Genomic DNA, 13551 nt, shown 5'->3' on the forward strand with positions numbered 1-13551 from the left:
GTTGGCGATACCCACTATCCGCTGTCTGGGGGGAAAATACGAGACGGACATCAAAACTAACCAAACCCAATCGGGAATTTTTTGCGCAACGTCTAATCCCAGCTTTCAAAGTAAGCAATTCGCTCTCTGTGGCTAAGCTTTGGAGATGAAGTGCTTATTTGCTTGTCTGGGAAGTTTATGCACGCATGAATGCGGCTGAGGTTAAGGGTCTCTCATCCCTATTTTGCGGCCGTAAGGCTGGGCGGCATGCCGCAATTGTGAGGGCTGTGAATAATACCCCTGCTGGAGCTGCTTGCTCATTTACAGATACTCGTATCAGCTAGCAAATATGTCTTATTTTACGTCGTGCCGGGAAAATCATAGACAAGGGAGTTGCGCGTATTAGTCCGATCTCTTCAGGTTATGTGTTCGTTGGGACAGAGCTATGTCGATCTCCGGATTGTCTCAGGTGAGACTTCATCGTTACCTGTACATACAATCATTGATCGTAGCCATATATATATATATATATATTGTGAATCGCACCACCTGGAATCGCCATTCTGTTCTACATTTCTGTTGCCATAGATCGTTCTCGGTCTTATAACGCATATCGTCATGAATCTCATATCGTCCATCCTCAGCTCGACAAGCCTGATAGCCAGTCTATCGCAGGTCTCTACAAATGGTACTATCACTCTCTAATCCCCCAAAGCCATGATAATGGAAGTTGATTATAATTCCACTATGTAGGAGGCTCTTTACTGGGCACGCTTTCTGCTCCGTTCTTGCCAAAATTTCTAGAGGACGGCGTAAGTCTCCATCTCTTACTATCTGCACCTTCTAATTGTTTGAAGCCCTTACCCCGAGGATTTCCATGGGCCGATGCGTCAGCGCAGCACACAAATCCTTACGAGGAAGTCCCAAATACTGGGAAAATTCGCCCTTACAATTTTGTTATTGAGCGTGGCATTCTCTCACCCGATGGCGTCGAAAAGAATGGCCTCCTCATCAACGGACAATTTCCAGGTCCTACCATTGAAGCAAACTGGGGAGATACATTCCAGGTAAGTCCTCTTACTTAGGTCGCAGGGTTATGCTTATTCTTTTGGGCAGATTACTGTGACGAATAATATCACTGGGCCCGAAGAAGGTACCGCTCTCCATTGGCATGGCCTGCTTCAAAAGGAGACACCTTGGTTTGATGGTATACCATCAGGTAATATCTCTGTTGTTTAATGCAAGTAGTTACACCAAACTAACTAAATGAACAGTTTCTCAGTGCCCAATTGCACCAGGGAGCTCGTTCACGTACACATTTCGAGCGGATTCCTACGGCACAAGCTGGTATCACTCTCACTACAGCGCACAGTACGCAGACGGGCTTTTAGGGGCCATGATCATCCACGGACCTGCTCATGCACACTACGATTATGACCTTGGACCTATCATGCTAGTAGGTGATATCCATCGTTAGGGATAAGTTTTAGAGCTAACCCAGATAGTCTGACCATAACCACGAGGAATATTTCAAAATCGTCCAGCGCTTCACGGGAAGCAAACTCGTCCCAAATTCAACGAACAACCTTATTAATGGGAAAATGAACTACGACTGTTCTCTCACAAATTTAACTTGTACTCCAAATGCTGGGCTGTCGAAGTTCAAATTTGAGTCTGGAAAACTACACCGATTGCGTCTCATCAACTCTGGAGCGGAGGGGTTGCAGAGATTCACCATCGACAACCATACCATGACCGTCATTGCCAATGACTTTGTCCCTATTGAACCTTATGAAACCAATGTTATTACGCTTGGAGTTGGGCAGCGCAGCGATGTTCTCATTAGGGGCACTGGCCGTCCTACAGACTCATTCTGGATGAGAACCGACATCAGCGACAGATGTAGCCATTCAAACCAGCCCCATGCTCTTGCCGTGATCCACTATGAGAAAGCTCACGCTTCTGCTGTGCCGACATCACAAGCTACTTATTTCACCGACACGAACTGCTCCAACGATCCCATTAGTGTCACAAAGCCCCTATTCGCCATGGCGCCTCCACCTGAGCCTGCCTTCACGCAGACGATCGACATTGACTTCCAAGCTAATGCCACAGGCGCTGAGGTATGGGTGATGAACAACCAGTCCTTCCGAGCCAACTACGAGTGAGTCGAATACGTCAAATCCACCCAATCCTGACCATCACTAACCCGTGATTGCAGCCACCCCCTCCTCCTCCTCGCCAAGCTAGGCAATACCTCGTACCCCGACGACCCGCAGTGGAACGTATACAACTTTGGTAAGAACACTTCTATTCGCCTCATCCTGCGCGGCCTGACCCCCCTCGCACACCCGATGCACCTCCACGGTCACAACTTCTGGGTCGTCGCCGAGGGGGTAGGACAATGGGATGGAGTGGTAACGCGACCTGAGAACCCGCAGCGAAGGGATACGCAGCTCATGGACTTTGGGTATCCGTATCCTGCGGGCATGAGCTATACTGTTATTGAATTCATGGCTGATAACCCGGGGGTTTGGCCATTCCATTGCCATGTTGCTTGGCATGTAAGTGATGGACTGTATATGAATGTGATGGTTAGTTATCACCCCCTTTTCTTGCTGACTATCTCTTCGTATTCACATTTTGCATCAAATAAGTGCCGCGAACTTGACTAACTGGGAATATAGGAACGCCCCGATTTAATCAAGCAACGCCAGATCCCATCGATCATGGCACAGACGTGTCGCGACTGGTGGGATTATAGCGCGCACAACATCGTTAACGAGATTGATTCCGGGTTGTAGAGCTTCATGCACGACTATAAATGGCAATGACAACTCATGAGGTTGATATCACTGATAGAGTGCGGATTATCTATGGGAAAAGCTTTGGTTCTTGCTTTAATAGATTTGACATTTAATTATTTTGTGTTGAAGAGGCATAGAACCTCTAAATGAATCAATTATATGGCAAGCAAGATTCTCACCTCCCCCCCTATATAACTCCCCCACCAACCCAGACGCCATACAACCCCCAATCCACACACCACCTCTACTGAAGATCCGGAAACTCCCTCTCCTTGTGACTCGGGCACTCATACCCTCCCTTATTAACATCCAGATACCGTTGATGATAGTCCTCAGCATCCCACCACTCCCCCGCCGGCAGAATCTGCGTCACCACCTTCCCACCCCACCACTGGTTGTTCGCCTTCTCCGTCACCTGGTCCGCCTGCTCCTTTTGCTCCGCGGAGTGGACGAAGATACCGCTACGGTATTGCGATCCTGTGTCTGGCCCCTGCGAGTCGCGCGTCGTGGGATCGTGCATTCGGTAGAAGAAGACGAGAAGGTCCGTGTATGGGAGGGTGATGGGGTCGAAGGTGAGTTGCACGGCTTCGGCGTCTTGGTTTTGTTAGCTATGCGCCTTCACCGACTGTGGGCGCGGGGAAACTCACGACCGGTGGAGCCGGAACACACGCTACGGTAACTGGGACTCGTAGTGTCACCGCCGATATAACCTACGCGCGCGTCGTAGAGGCCCTTGTCGGCGAATTCCTTGCGGAACATGTGCTCGACGCCCCAGAAGCAGCCGGCGGCGAGAGTAGCCTTTTGGGCGCCGGCGGGGATGGGGCCGGCGGGCGTGATGGAGAGGGAGGCGCTGGAGGTGAAGGGGCGGAGGAGGCGGGAGATGAAGGCGGGCATTGTGGGTGACATTGGGGGTGTGCGCGAATTTGGGTTCGTTGTGTGAATGGCTTGAGGGGGTGGTGAGAAGGGTTTTATTTACGAGATTTGTGGTTGAGGGCCCTCCGGATGACGGCGGGGTGGAGATCCGCGTGGGCAAAATGAGCAAACCCCGCGCTGACGCTAAAATATCACGATCGCGTCATCAAGCTCCAGCATCCCTGTCTGATAAATGCAAATCATCGGTCCAGCAATTTCTCGCTCTCACAGTGCCGAGGGTCACTATTTCTAACTCGCTGAGTGTAATAAGGCTTATTTGGTACAGTTTGAGAACATATCCATCCGCACACTCTTTCAGAGGCAGAGCGAACTTTGGGCAATGTTCCTGCGGGTCTTGCTGCTTCTATTGGTGTATCCATTGAAGGCATGACTGCAACCTCCAAAATGATGATAAATCTCATGCATTGCCAAGGAGAATCTTCAACGGGAAGGCGTGAATAACTAAGTGTGTTGCTAAATAAAATACGCATAAATACTTGTGAAACTATGTACCTTCTTGCGACGAAAACGAAATTCAATTGGCGGCCACCTTCCCCAAGAACCCTAATCTATTATATTGTATTATACCATGGAATTCAGGATCCAACTATGGATTTTGACGACCTCGTACTGGCTCTACATGACGATGACCGCCTAGCATGGAACCAAAAACTCAGTCAAGTCGGCCCTGCCGTATGCCAACTGGCGTCAAAATCCCGCGATAACCGCCAATGCTATGTGGCTGATCTAAAATGTGGCTCATTCAACTTCTGCATCAAGGTGCAGTTTGAAGATGATGGAGAAGAGCGGATGCTGCGCTTCCCTATTCCCCGGAAAGGTCATGTTTGCAGAGCAAAAGGTGCGAGCTGAGGCGGCAACTATGAGGTACATTAGGGAAAAGACAAATATTCCAGTCCCAACCGTGATTGCTTATGGTATGGCGGATGATAATCCAACCGACCTTGGTCCTTTCCTTATCACGACCTTTGTTAAAGGCACACTACTCGGGGAGATCCTAAAGGCATATTCTGTCGATGAGCAGGGGGACAAAGTCCTACGCAGTGATATCCCCGATTCGATACTAGAAATTGTATATCGGCAAATTGCAGACATCACTCTAGAACTTTCAGAGCATGATTTCGACCAGATTGGCTCATTGTCTCTCCATAATGATGATACTTGGTCGATATGCTCAGGGCCTCTAACACTCAACTCAAATGAATTGGCAAGGTGTGGGAATGTGCATGTTAAGCCGCGGGTTTACTCAACTACATCAGACTATCTGCTTGATATTGCAGAGCAAAACATCATCCATCTAGAAGAGCAGAGGAATAGCATTAGCAGTTCATCTGACGCACGGCAGAAATACACTGCTCGCCATCTGTTCCGGGCTGCCGTCCCTAGTTTCGTGTCACGGAGATACAACCAGGGCCCTTTTAAACTTTTCTGTGACGATTTCCGGCCGGGGAACATCCTCGTCGATGATTTATTCAAGATTACTGGCATCATCGACTGGGAATGGTGTTATGCTGCACCCTTTCAATTTACATACTCTCCGCCCCGCTGGCTATTGCTGAAAGAGCCGGCCTATTGGAACTCAAATTCAGACAACGACCTTCTTGGGACTTACCTCTCGAGGCTTGATATATTTATGCGCATCTTGGAAGAGCAGGAGCACCATCGATATAGTGTGACTGGCAAGAACGCGGACCCGAGCCTGTCGAGTCTGATGCGCAGGTCTATAGCCGACAACACTTTTTGGTTCCACGAGGCCGCTAGAGACAGCTTTGCATTGGATTGAATATACAGGTCGCGGCTTGACTCGTTTTGCTATGGTCCTATACTCGATCAGGACGAGAGATCCCACAGTGTTTGCCAGGCAGATGTCCACAAGGGTGTAAACGCATTCATTGATCGAAAGATGGAACATCTCTTTCAATATAAGTTAGAGTTGGGCGTAGAAGAGGAATGCGAGGTGGGGGATGATACACGCTATAATGACAGCGGGTCGGACTGAGCTGGCTTTCTGGTGGATGATCCTTCATATATCCGAAAAAATATCTCGCTATTTTTACGAGTTACACTCCCTGTTACATTTTTGCTAGCTTCAGCGTATACTATTTTACGGCGACAGCGGTAGTCGGTTTTGAGAATGCTTCAAGTCAAACGAATTGACAAGTGGGCGAGACGTCAATCAAAGGGTTAATTTTGAGGTAGTTGTTATAAAAGCTGTTTGAGGAATGCAAAACGATTGATGTTGTAAGCGCTTTGAAACAAAGCAATCAATCAACTAGCCAGGGAGTATTAAATGCGCCTGAGATGTATAATATATGATTGCTTTCAGGCTTATAAGGCAAAAATTCTCCTCGTGAATCCAAACAAACAAACAAAGAAACAAAACTACATTCCAGCAAGTACCCGAATATATTCACCTCCACCCCTCACAACATTATTTTCCTACACCTTTCTACACCAGGTGGACCATACACCAGACAACAAGAGTTGGCTACACCGAATTCATTTACCGCACTTAACTGAATCATCGAAGAATGGCTCCCAAGCATTCTGGCAAGTATGATAAGCTCACAACCATGTACAAGTAAGTTGTATCACCACATTTTCCTCGTGGTCTATTTTTGTTTGTATGCACATTATATTGCTTTACTGACAATATGAAGCTGCTTGTGCTCGGGGGCCTTCTCCGACCTTACAATTACCTGCGGCAGCGAGACCTGGAAAGCCCACCGAGTGGTAGTGTGTCCCAAATCGTCGTTTTTCAGAGCAGCCTGTGTTGGAAACTTCAAGGTATTGATAAGTCGAGCCTTTTGGCGGATAAGAGTAACTAACCAGCCATCTATAGGAAGCTGCCACTGGGGTTATAAACCTTGAAGAAGACAATCCATTGATGGTGCAGTTCATGATGGACTACTTGTACACGGACAACTACCTCGACTTCGGTCAGGTGCCTCCCACTGGGTGTCCCAGCAAGCCAATCATTCATATACAGATGTATTCCCTTGGGGATAAATATGATATTCCAAGTCTACGCCACATATCGACCCGCCAGTATCGAGCCTCTTTGCGAGACGGAGAAGCGAGTTTCGAGGAATATTTAGCTTCTATCCCCGAAGTCTATCAGCCACTAGCATCAAACGGTTTACGGAAAGCAGCAATCAATCACGCAAGGTTGGAGTTGAGCAAGAGTACTTGTTCGGACGAGTCAAGGTCTATGCTCAAGCGAGTCATGAAAGAGATCCCGGAGTTTGGCTCTGACCTGATTGATGCCGTTCTCGCTGCACCGGTTCCAGGCATGTGCGAAGATTGTAGAGACGATCATATGCATGGGGAAAATCTAGCCATATGTCACGTTTGCGGCGTTATCATTGAGTAAACATCACAAGAATATTCAAATACGCATCGGAACTGGTAGAAATTATGCCATGACATTGTCCTTACAGCCTATAACGCCTCCTTTAATAAGAGACCCTACTAAACTTTTGATGCTTCGAATCGTGATGAGTCCGATGTTTTCTGCTCCATCGCCAGAAGGGTCAAAAGACGCCACAGTAAGTGACACAGGACGCGTCCGCTGGACGATGGCATCATAGCATCCAAGAAGATCTTCCTCAAACAAGCCGCCTGGCACAGAAAACTGGTTCGCCTTGCCAAGTGAGATGTCCAAAGCATCAACATCAAAATGCAGCATCGTCGGCCCCAGATCTTTCTTCTCCAGGAACCCACGTAGACGCCCTGCAAACTCCATCTTGCCACCATTCTCATCTCCCCACACAACGTCGAACCCGGCGTTCAGAACCCGCTGTCGCTCAACCTGGTTCACATCCCGCAATCCAACGTGCACAAGTTTCTCCCGAATATCCATCACCTCATGTCCCTGGACCGACCCTAGTATCCCCTTCCAGCACTCCCCGGCCAGCATAGCAATAGGTTGCGAGTCAAAGTAGCCGCTCACGACGGTATCGGGAGTGTTATAGTCGTCATGTGCATCAAACCATATGCAACCTAGCTTCTCTCCCGTCTCACGAGCTATCAGTGACCGGTTATACCCAGCTGCCACGCCAACGGCAGCACTGCAGTTTCCCGATAGGATAATGGGAAAGGAATTGCTGTTGTGTGCCTCGGAAACGAGAGTTGAGGTGCGACGGAACAGCTCAAAGCTCCCGCCGATTTCTCCTTCAAACTCATCAACTGGTTCAATCTCAATCTCCTTGACTGGTACGCCGAGGTTCTTCAACGTTTGTACGACACCAAGTGATCTGATGAAATCAGGTCCTGCTCCGACGCCATGGTTGTAGAACCCGACGTGGTACGGCGAGGATATGATAGTGATTGATTTAAGCATCGTTTGTGCCCTGATTGGATGAAAACACTGTCTCAGCTGCGTTCAAATGGCCCTCGTATTTTTATTTACCTTGAGGTGGTGATGGTCACTGACTCATTTCTTCGAAGCGTATCGGAGGAATCATCCCAATGCTTATGCCGCCAAGCTATGGACAGCTGCAAGGCGCCAAGCACGTGCAGTAGCCTATGCGGGGTAGAATCAGAGCAGTTAGCCCGAAGGAGGCGAATATAGCTTAACCGTTGGTAAATCCATGTAAATGTTAGCGATGACGGGGGTGTGTTGCGGTGTTGGAGATATCGGATACAAAACCACCATTCGGGCCGTGGGGGCGAGCTCAGTGTTGATTTGTAGTCTTGTCGTCGAGCCAACTGTTTACGACGCCGAGAATTCACATTCACTGGCGCTTCCGTACTGAGACATGCGCCGTACCGTGCCGACGGGCTGGCCCCCAGAGCGGAGACCCGACGTAACTGATGGGCAACAAACAAGGACGGATGGCCGTTTCGGGCCAAAGACAAGCATGAAGGGTAGCTGGACTAAAACCGGTCATTCCGAACGGAAAGTTGGGTTGTGGACTCGCGGCTGCGTCTGTTTGTGTTGTGTGCCACGGTGGTTGGCGCAGCATTGATGTATGTGTTGTACACCAGCTTCTGTTCCAAGACATAGGTCTCAGATATCTCGAGGCGAGGATGGGATTTGTATTCGTCAAGTTTGCCTGTCAGTAAGAGTTCTATCAAGTTATTGGCGGGCAACTTGGCCAGCTGGTGCGTGCCGGTTCCTGGCGGCCTGCATTAGCTGGTCTTGCTGTACCTACCTACTAGAGGCGTGTTACGAGTCATTTTCAGGGGCAGTTATTATCCCGAAATCACGATTTCTCCTCTTCATCCACGATTCATGGTTCTACTACCGTTTGACGTGCCACTGCATCTACTTTCGATGTTGGATACGATGTGTGTTATTAAGAAACTACTACACCAGTGAAACATTTCACTCACTTTCGAAAGCCCCGGAATAGGACACTGTATGTTGAGTTGTACAGCACTTTCGTGTCTGAGACACCAAACAGAAAATCCATCCTCGTCGTCACTTACCACCCTTACAAAACGCACATATCTATATGTCAGTAGTGACTTTTGCTGATCATGCTTCTAAAAACAAACAGAAAACGATGTCCCCACCGGTAACATCCAAGTTTGAAGTTACCCTGCCTACCGCTTCTGTACGAGCTCATCATCTTGCAGCTCTCATGAGTTCAGAAGCTGTAGCTAAGACATTGTCCCAAAGTTGCCATGAGTTTAATCTCTGTTGATCAAACAAACATTGCTTAGCCATCTATAAAGTAAGATAGATTGTCTTCTAGAAAACGCCTTGCTCCTCCATACTGGTCCATAACCACCCCACTTCCCCACTACCACCCACTATGCTCTTCTCAAAGAGTCTCGTTGCCCTCGCGGCATGCTTCCTGCCCCTCATCGTCAGTGCTACTGAGCTGAAGCTCCGAAATTCCGCTGCTACGAATGTCGCCGCAGACAGCTATATTGTCGTCTATAAGGACATTGACGACTCGACCTTCGAGTCTGAGATGTTTAATGTTCATTCATTCCTGAGCAAGCGTGACTCGACCTTCAGGGGGGTGGGCCACAAATATAAGATGCCGAAGTTCAAGGGCTACCAGATCGAGAGTGATATGGACACCGTCAACAGGATATCACAATCACCCCATGTTAGTTGGCAATAAAATTCGAATGAACGCTCATAATACTGACTTGGGATAGGTGGCTTATGTCGACAAGGATGTGAAAGTCTCTGCCTACGACCTGTCCGTTCGCATCGGCGCGCCATGGGGACTTGACCGTATTTCTCATCGCAACGGGACTTCTCCAGGTCTCGAAGAATATACATATGATTCAAGCGCAGGAGAAGGAACCACCATCTATATTATCGACACTGGTGTCTACATCGAACACGTCGTATGTTCTCAACCTCACCCAATACAATAGTCCCAAGTCGTCCATTAACCGTTCTCTAGGAATTTGAAGGCCGGGCCACATTTGGCGCTAACTTCATCCCCGATTCACCCGATACTGATGAGGATGGACATGGCACTCATGTTGCCGGTATCGCCGCTGGAGCCAGCTTTGGTGTTGCTAGCAAGGCCAAGATTATCGCCGTCAGAGTCCTTGATGCGAATGGAGACGGCAAGGGTTCCGACGTCCTCGCAGGTATGCAATGGGCCGCAGAGGACGCCGGAAAGAAGAATCAGACTGCGAAGGCAGTCATCAACATGTCCCTGGGTGCGGATTACTCGGAAGCCTTCAACAAGGCCACCGGGGCCATCATCGCTAAGGGCATTGTCGTCGTCGCCGCCGCCGGAAACGAAGATGCCAATGCCTCCGGCGTCTCCCCTGCGTCTACTGTGGACGCCATCACCGTTGGTGCAACAAACCGGAATGACACTCGCGCCGAGTTCTCGAACTGGGGCGTAGCTCTTGACGTCTTTGCCCCGGGTGTTGACATTCTCTCCGCCTGGATCGGCGGCAAAGATGCCACCAAAACCATATCGGGGACCAGCATGGCCTGCCCTCACGTCGCGGGTCTCGCAGCCTATTTTATTGGCCTGGAGAAGAACGGAACCAGCACGCCGGCTAAGATCGCTGCCAAGATCAAGGGGGTTGCTACCAAGGAAGTTGTGCTTGATCCGAAGAACAGCCTTAACAACCTGGCTTATAACGACGATGGGTACTAAGCTAGTTGTTGATGAGAGGCGTGTGGCCTGGGGCGCCATAAGCTTGTATTGACATTCAACTCTTGCTGCAATTAGATACAGGGCCTTCTTGCATAATTTGCCATATAGCTTCGAGATACCAATAATATGCTTCTTGCTATTTTTAAACTTTTCCGTCTTTAAGAATAAGATCTCGCTTCTCAAGATCCGAGTTGAGCAGCACCGACTCATACCATACTTCTAATGTCGGAAAGATAGTTATTAATACCATCACGGCGAATGTGGCCTTGTCCATGTTAAAATTGGTACATAATGTAGGCAGTAGACTTACATTTAGAATTCGATTCTGATTCTTCTCAAGCCTGGTGAAACCATCTTCCATAGTTCGTAAAATATCCGCAAAACCCTCTTCTACGCTTCTCTCAATGTCTGGAAAAGTATCGGATCGGTTTCTTTTAGATTCAGTAGCGAAGCATTCTGTGCTACTAATCTCAAAGTCCACATGGGCACTTGTGCTTTGATTCATAGTTTCTGTCCCCAGATTCATAGTTGTGTGGTTAGAGAAGGCATTATTTTCTTTGGATTGTGACCGTTTAGACATGATAATAGTTTTGCCATCCGAGCGTGGCTTTGCAGAGGGGATGGTGCTTTTAATATTGCCTTCCTTACAAGAACAAGAGTTCCTATGAGAGCAAGAAGAGCGAGGATAGCGAGAATGTAATGCTGTAGAGATGTTAATATATTTGTATATGAATGGCACAAATTAAGACTCACGTGCATGTATCTGCACAAAGCGGCGGAGACTGGTATTTCTTGTGCGAGAAGAGGCATTAACAAATGATGAATAACACACCATATCTAACCTGGGCTTACGTATGGCATATGAGATGTTAGGTCTCGCGCAGAAAGCTTGGCGGACCGTGTTGAGGCGAAACATGTTGCAGGTGTGATAAATTGGAAGGGGCGGAGGTGTAACCATTAAGATGGAAAGTTAGTTTAAATGGAAGAGGTAGACTGTTAGTTCTTATTGTCCTGAAAACTCCAGTCTAAATCGAAACTGCACATAGCTTTAAAATAGCGTCCTTCAGAACATACGATAAATTGACGCCAACTATGACCATAAATATAGCGCCGAAGCTAACAATTTCCTGGGAAGGCAAGTTGCCATATGTTCGGTCTTCCGCGCTTACCTCTGTAGGCACAAGATATCAAAAGTAATAAAGGGAGTCAGTTACTTACTATGAGGGAACAAAATCTAAAACACTATCTCCATCTACTCTTTTGCTAGGCGCTACTAATAGGGTTGACATCCCCATCAACAAAATATAGATTGCGCTCGATTTCAGTAATTATGTAGCTACACACAGAGGAAGGTGACGGCAAATATAAGGACGAGGATGAGAGACGGCGAGTATGGGGCCTGAGAGCAAGAGACTGGGAGTTGAGGGTTGAGGGTGAGGGACTGGGGATGGGGATGGGAAACTTGACGAGAGAGACTAAGGATGCCAACTCTGACGTAGGATCTTATCATGCCACTTTGACCCTGATCTCAGCTTTGACCATAGCCTTGACTTTTAGCAACCAAAGCATCGTGTAAACACCCACAGTCACCCTTCTGGCATGTCAGGTTACCGAGTTTCCATCAAGCGCAACCTCCATTTTGTAGACGGAAACAACAATGAGATAGGAGGTGCCTGGCAGAATGGGGCACTGACCTGGTCGGAGATGGTAGAATGGATGGAAATAACATTTGAGAAACCTACAAACGAGTATGCCCCGTTCCGTTGCCTTGAGCCAGGCGATCCAGTTCAGCTACTGGCGCAGCATGGACCTGCAATAGAAATTCAGGGTAATAATAATCCAGTCAAGCCTGGGTTTTATATTATTCTGAGCCCTGAAGGCGAAGTTGTCGACCTTCCAATCAATCGCCAGAATCCCATGCCGCGCCCTTCCAGTCGCGTATCGTCGGCTGAGTTAGATAACCACGTAAGCTTACAAAATTTATATAGTCTATTCTTAAATTATAGATTAAACTCTAATACACCTCTAGACTAAGCATTTTCGAAATCGAGTTCGAGCACGAGATGGCCGCTGTGTCATCACTTGGTGCAAAGCCAGCTGGGAGTGATTTTGTTCGCCTAGGTGCGACTCATATATTCCCACTCGCACATCTCGATGTAGTATGAAGCTTCTAATTCCCTATTTTTTTATTTGAAGTTTAATATCTGCGTAGTGGAAAGTAGAATCTTGGCAAAGGCAGATAGCTGATGATAAATACGTCGGGGAATCGGGTATCAATTCCGCTCAAAACGGAATCCTTTTATGATTTGACGTTCAAGATTTGTTTGATACATATCGCATTGCTATCAATCCCGATGTAAGTCATTACCAAATAACTTCGGCTTTATGGTTCTAATAATAAAATTTAGAAGGGATACAAGACGTACTGTTTTATTGATGAACCCGAGCTAGACAACCTAATAATGTTCCGTGATCCAAACACGGCCACACAGTACCAACCACGTGGCGACCTTTTAAAGCACCACTTCCGAATATCGGTTTTACTCAACATGAAGGGCAGGGAGGGATACCCCAAATGGGATGAAGATATCCCGTCAGGGTGTGGTGAGATGGCAGAAGCTGCAAGTTCAGAGGAAGGGAAGCTCCGTCTCGAGGCCATATTGGGTAGTAAGCTCAATAGCTATCTTGAATAATTTACAAGGCTCTTATTAAGACACGAGCTTACACGCTGAAAATGTACAAATGTT

The 13551-nt window shown here is 47.9% G+C and overlaps 8 protein-coding genes across 8 annotated transcripts; 5 read left to right on the forward strand and 3 right to left on the reverse strand.

Moving 5' to 3' along the window:
• Nucleotides 1-597: 597 nt before the first annotated feature.
• On the forward strand, nt 598-2917 carry VE01_02123 (uncharacterized protein; the record flags this gene model as incomplete). The annotated part of the gene is made up of 8 exons (XM_059463413.1): nt 598-667; nt 733-791; nt 837-1046; nt 1096-1198; nt 1254-1435; nt 1485-2143; nt 2201-2573; nt 2667-2917. The coding sequence occupies 8 exons, from the start codon at nt 598-600 to the stop codon at nt 2781-2783; spliced, it is 1773 nt and encodes a 590-aa protein (XP_059319972.1). The 3' UTR covers nt 2784-2917.
• On the reverse strand, nt 2806-3799 carry MXR1 (Peptide-methionine (S)-S-oxide reductase). The gene is made up of 2 exons (XM_018271635.2): nt 3434-3799; nt 2806-3380 (listed from the first exon to the last, which is right to left on the reverse strand). The coding sequence occupies exons 1-2, from the start codon at nt 3690-3692 to the stop codon at nt 3031-3033; spliced, it is 609 nt and encodes a 202-aa protein (XP_018133428.2). The 5' UTR covers nt 3693-3799; the 3' UTR covers nt 2806-3030.
• Nucleotides 3800-4220: 421 nt separating this feature from the next.
• On the forward strand, nt 4221-6014 carry VE01_02125 (uncharacterized protein). The gene has a single exon (XM_059463414.1). The coding sequence runs from the start codon at nt 4492-4494 to the stop codon at nt 5497-5499; it is 1008 nt and encodes a 335-aa protein (XP_059319973.1). The 5' UTR covers nt 4221-4491; the 3' UTR covers nt 5500-6014.
• Nucleotides 6015-6093: 79 nt separating this feature from the next.
• On the forward strand, nt 6094-7183 carry VE01_02126 (uncharacterized protein). Its single transcript, XM_018271637.2, has 3 exons — nt 6094-6297; nt 6377-6503; nt 6559-7183. The coding sequence occupies exons 1-3, from the start codon at nt 6248-6250 to the stop codon at nt 7087-7089; spliced, it is 708 nt and encodes a 235-aa protein (XP_018133430.1). The 5' UTR covers nt 6094-6247; the 3' UTR covers nt 7090-7183.
• Nucleotides 6844-8065, reverse strand: VE01_02127 (uncharacterized protein). Its single transcript, XM_018271638.2, has one exon. The coding sequence runs from the start codon at nt 8056-8058 to the stop codon at nt 7132-7134; it is 927 nt and encodes a 308-aa protein (XP_018133431.1). The 5' UTR covers nt 8059-8065; the 3' UTR covers nt 6844-7131.
• A 244-nt stretch (nt 8066-8309) lies between these two features.
• Nucleotides 8310-11143, forward strand: SP3 (Subtilisin-like protease 3). The gene is made up of 3 exons (XM_018271639.2): nt 8310-9781; nt 9834-10028; nt 10088-11143. Exons 1-3 carry the CDS (start codon nt 9479-9481, stop codon nt 10802-10804), a joined length of 1215 nt encoding a protein of 404 aa, XP_018133422.1. The 5' UTR covers nt 8310-9478; the 3' UTR covers nt 10805-11143.
• Nucleotides 10947-11384, reverse strand: VE01_02129 (uncharacterized protein; the record flags this gene model as incomplete). Its single annotated transcript, XM_018271640.1, has 2 exons — nt 10947-11069; nt 11115-11384. The coding sequence occupies 2 exons, from the start codon at nt 11382-11384 to the stop codon at nt 10947-10949; spliced, it is 393 nt and encodes a 130-aa protein (XP_018133423.1).
• A 1019-nt stretch (nt 11385-12403) lies between these two features.
• Nucleotides 12404-13519, forward strand: VE01_02130 (uncharacterized protein; the record flags this gene model as incomplete). The annotated part of the gene is made up of 4 exons (XM_018271641.2): nt 12404-12756; nt 12834-12925; nt 13123-13160; nt 13213-13519. The coding sequence occupies 4 exons, from the start codon at nt 12404-12406 to the stop codon at nt 13495-13497; spliced, it is 768 nt and encodes a 255-aa protein (XP_018133576.1). The 3' UTR covers nt 13498-13519.
• Nucleotides 13520-13551: the final 32 nt, after the last annotated feature.

This window comes from Pseudogymnoascus verrucosus (genome assembly GCF_001662655.1).
Source record: "Pseudogymnoascus verrucosus strain UAMH 10579 unplaced genomic scaffold scaffold_6, whole genome shotgun sequence".
Classification (NCBI taxonomy): domain Eukaryota; kingdom Fungi; phylum Ascomycota; class Leotiomycetes; order Thelebolales; family Thelebolaceae; genus Pseudogymnoascus; species Pseudogymnoascus verrucosus.

Coding starts and splice junctions, on each gene's coding strand:
- VE01_02126 (XM_018271637.2), top strand. CDS start 6,248: ATGGCTCCCAAGCATTCTGGCAAGTATGATAAGCTCACAACCATGTAC. Junction 6,298..6,376: donor AAGCTCACAACCATGTACAA/GTAAGTTGTATC, acceptor GACAATATGAAG/CTGCTTGTGCTCGGGGGCCT. Junction 6,504..6,558: donor CCTGTGTTGGAAACTTCAAG/GTATTGATAAGT, acceptor AGCCATCTATAG/GAAGCTGCCACTGGGGTTAT.
- VE01_02125 (XM_059463414.1), top strand. CDS start 4,492: ATGATGGAGAAGAGCGGATGCTGCGCTTCCCTATTCCCCGGAAAGGTC.
- MXR1 (XM_018271635.2), bottom strand. CDS start 3,692: ATGTCACCCACAATGCCCGCCTTCATCTCCCGCCTCCTCCGCCCCTTC. Junction 3,381..3,433: donor GTGTTCCGGCTCCACCGGTC/GTGAGTTTCCCC, acceptor AACAAAACCAAG/ACGCCGAAGCCGTGCAACTC.
- VE01_02127 (XM_018271638.2), bottom strand. CDS start 8,058: ATGCTTAAATCAATCACTATCATATCCTCGCCGTACCACGTCGGGTTC.
- SP3 (XM_018271639.2), top strand. CDS start 9,479: ATGCTCTTCTCAAAGAGTCTCGTTGCCCTCGCGGCATGCTTCCTGCCC. Junction 9,782..9,833: donor GGATATCACAATCACCCCAT/GTTAGTTGGCAA, acceptor GACTTGGGATAG/GTGGCTTATGTCGACAAGGA. Junction 10,029..10,087: donor GTGTCTACATCGAACACGTC/GTATGTTCTCAA, acceptor ACCGTTCTCTAG/GAATTTGAAGGCCGGGCCAC.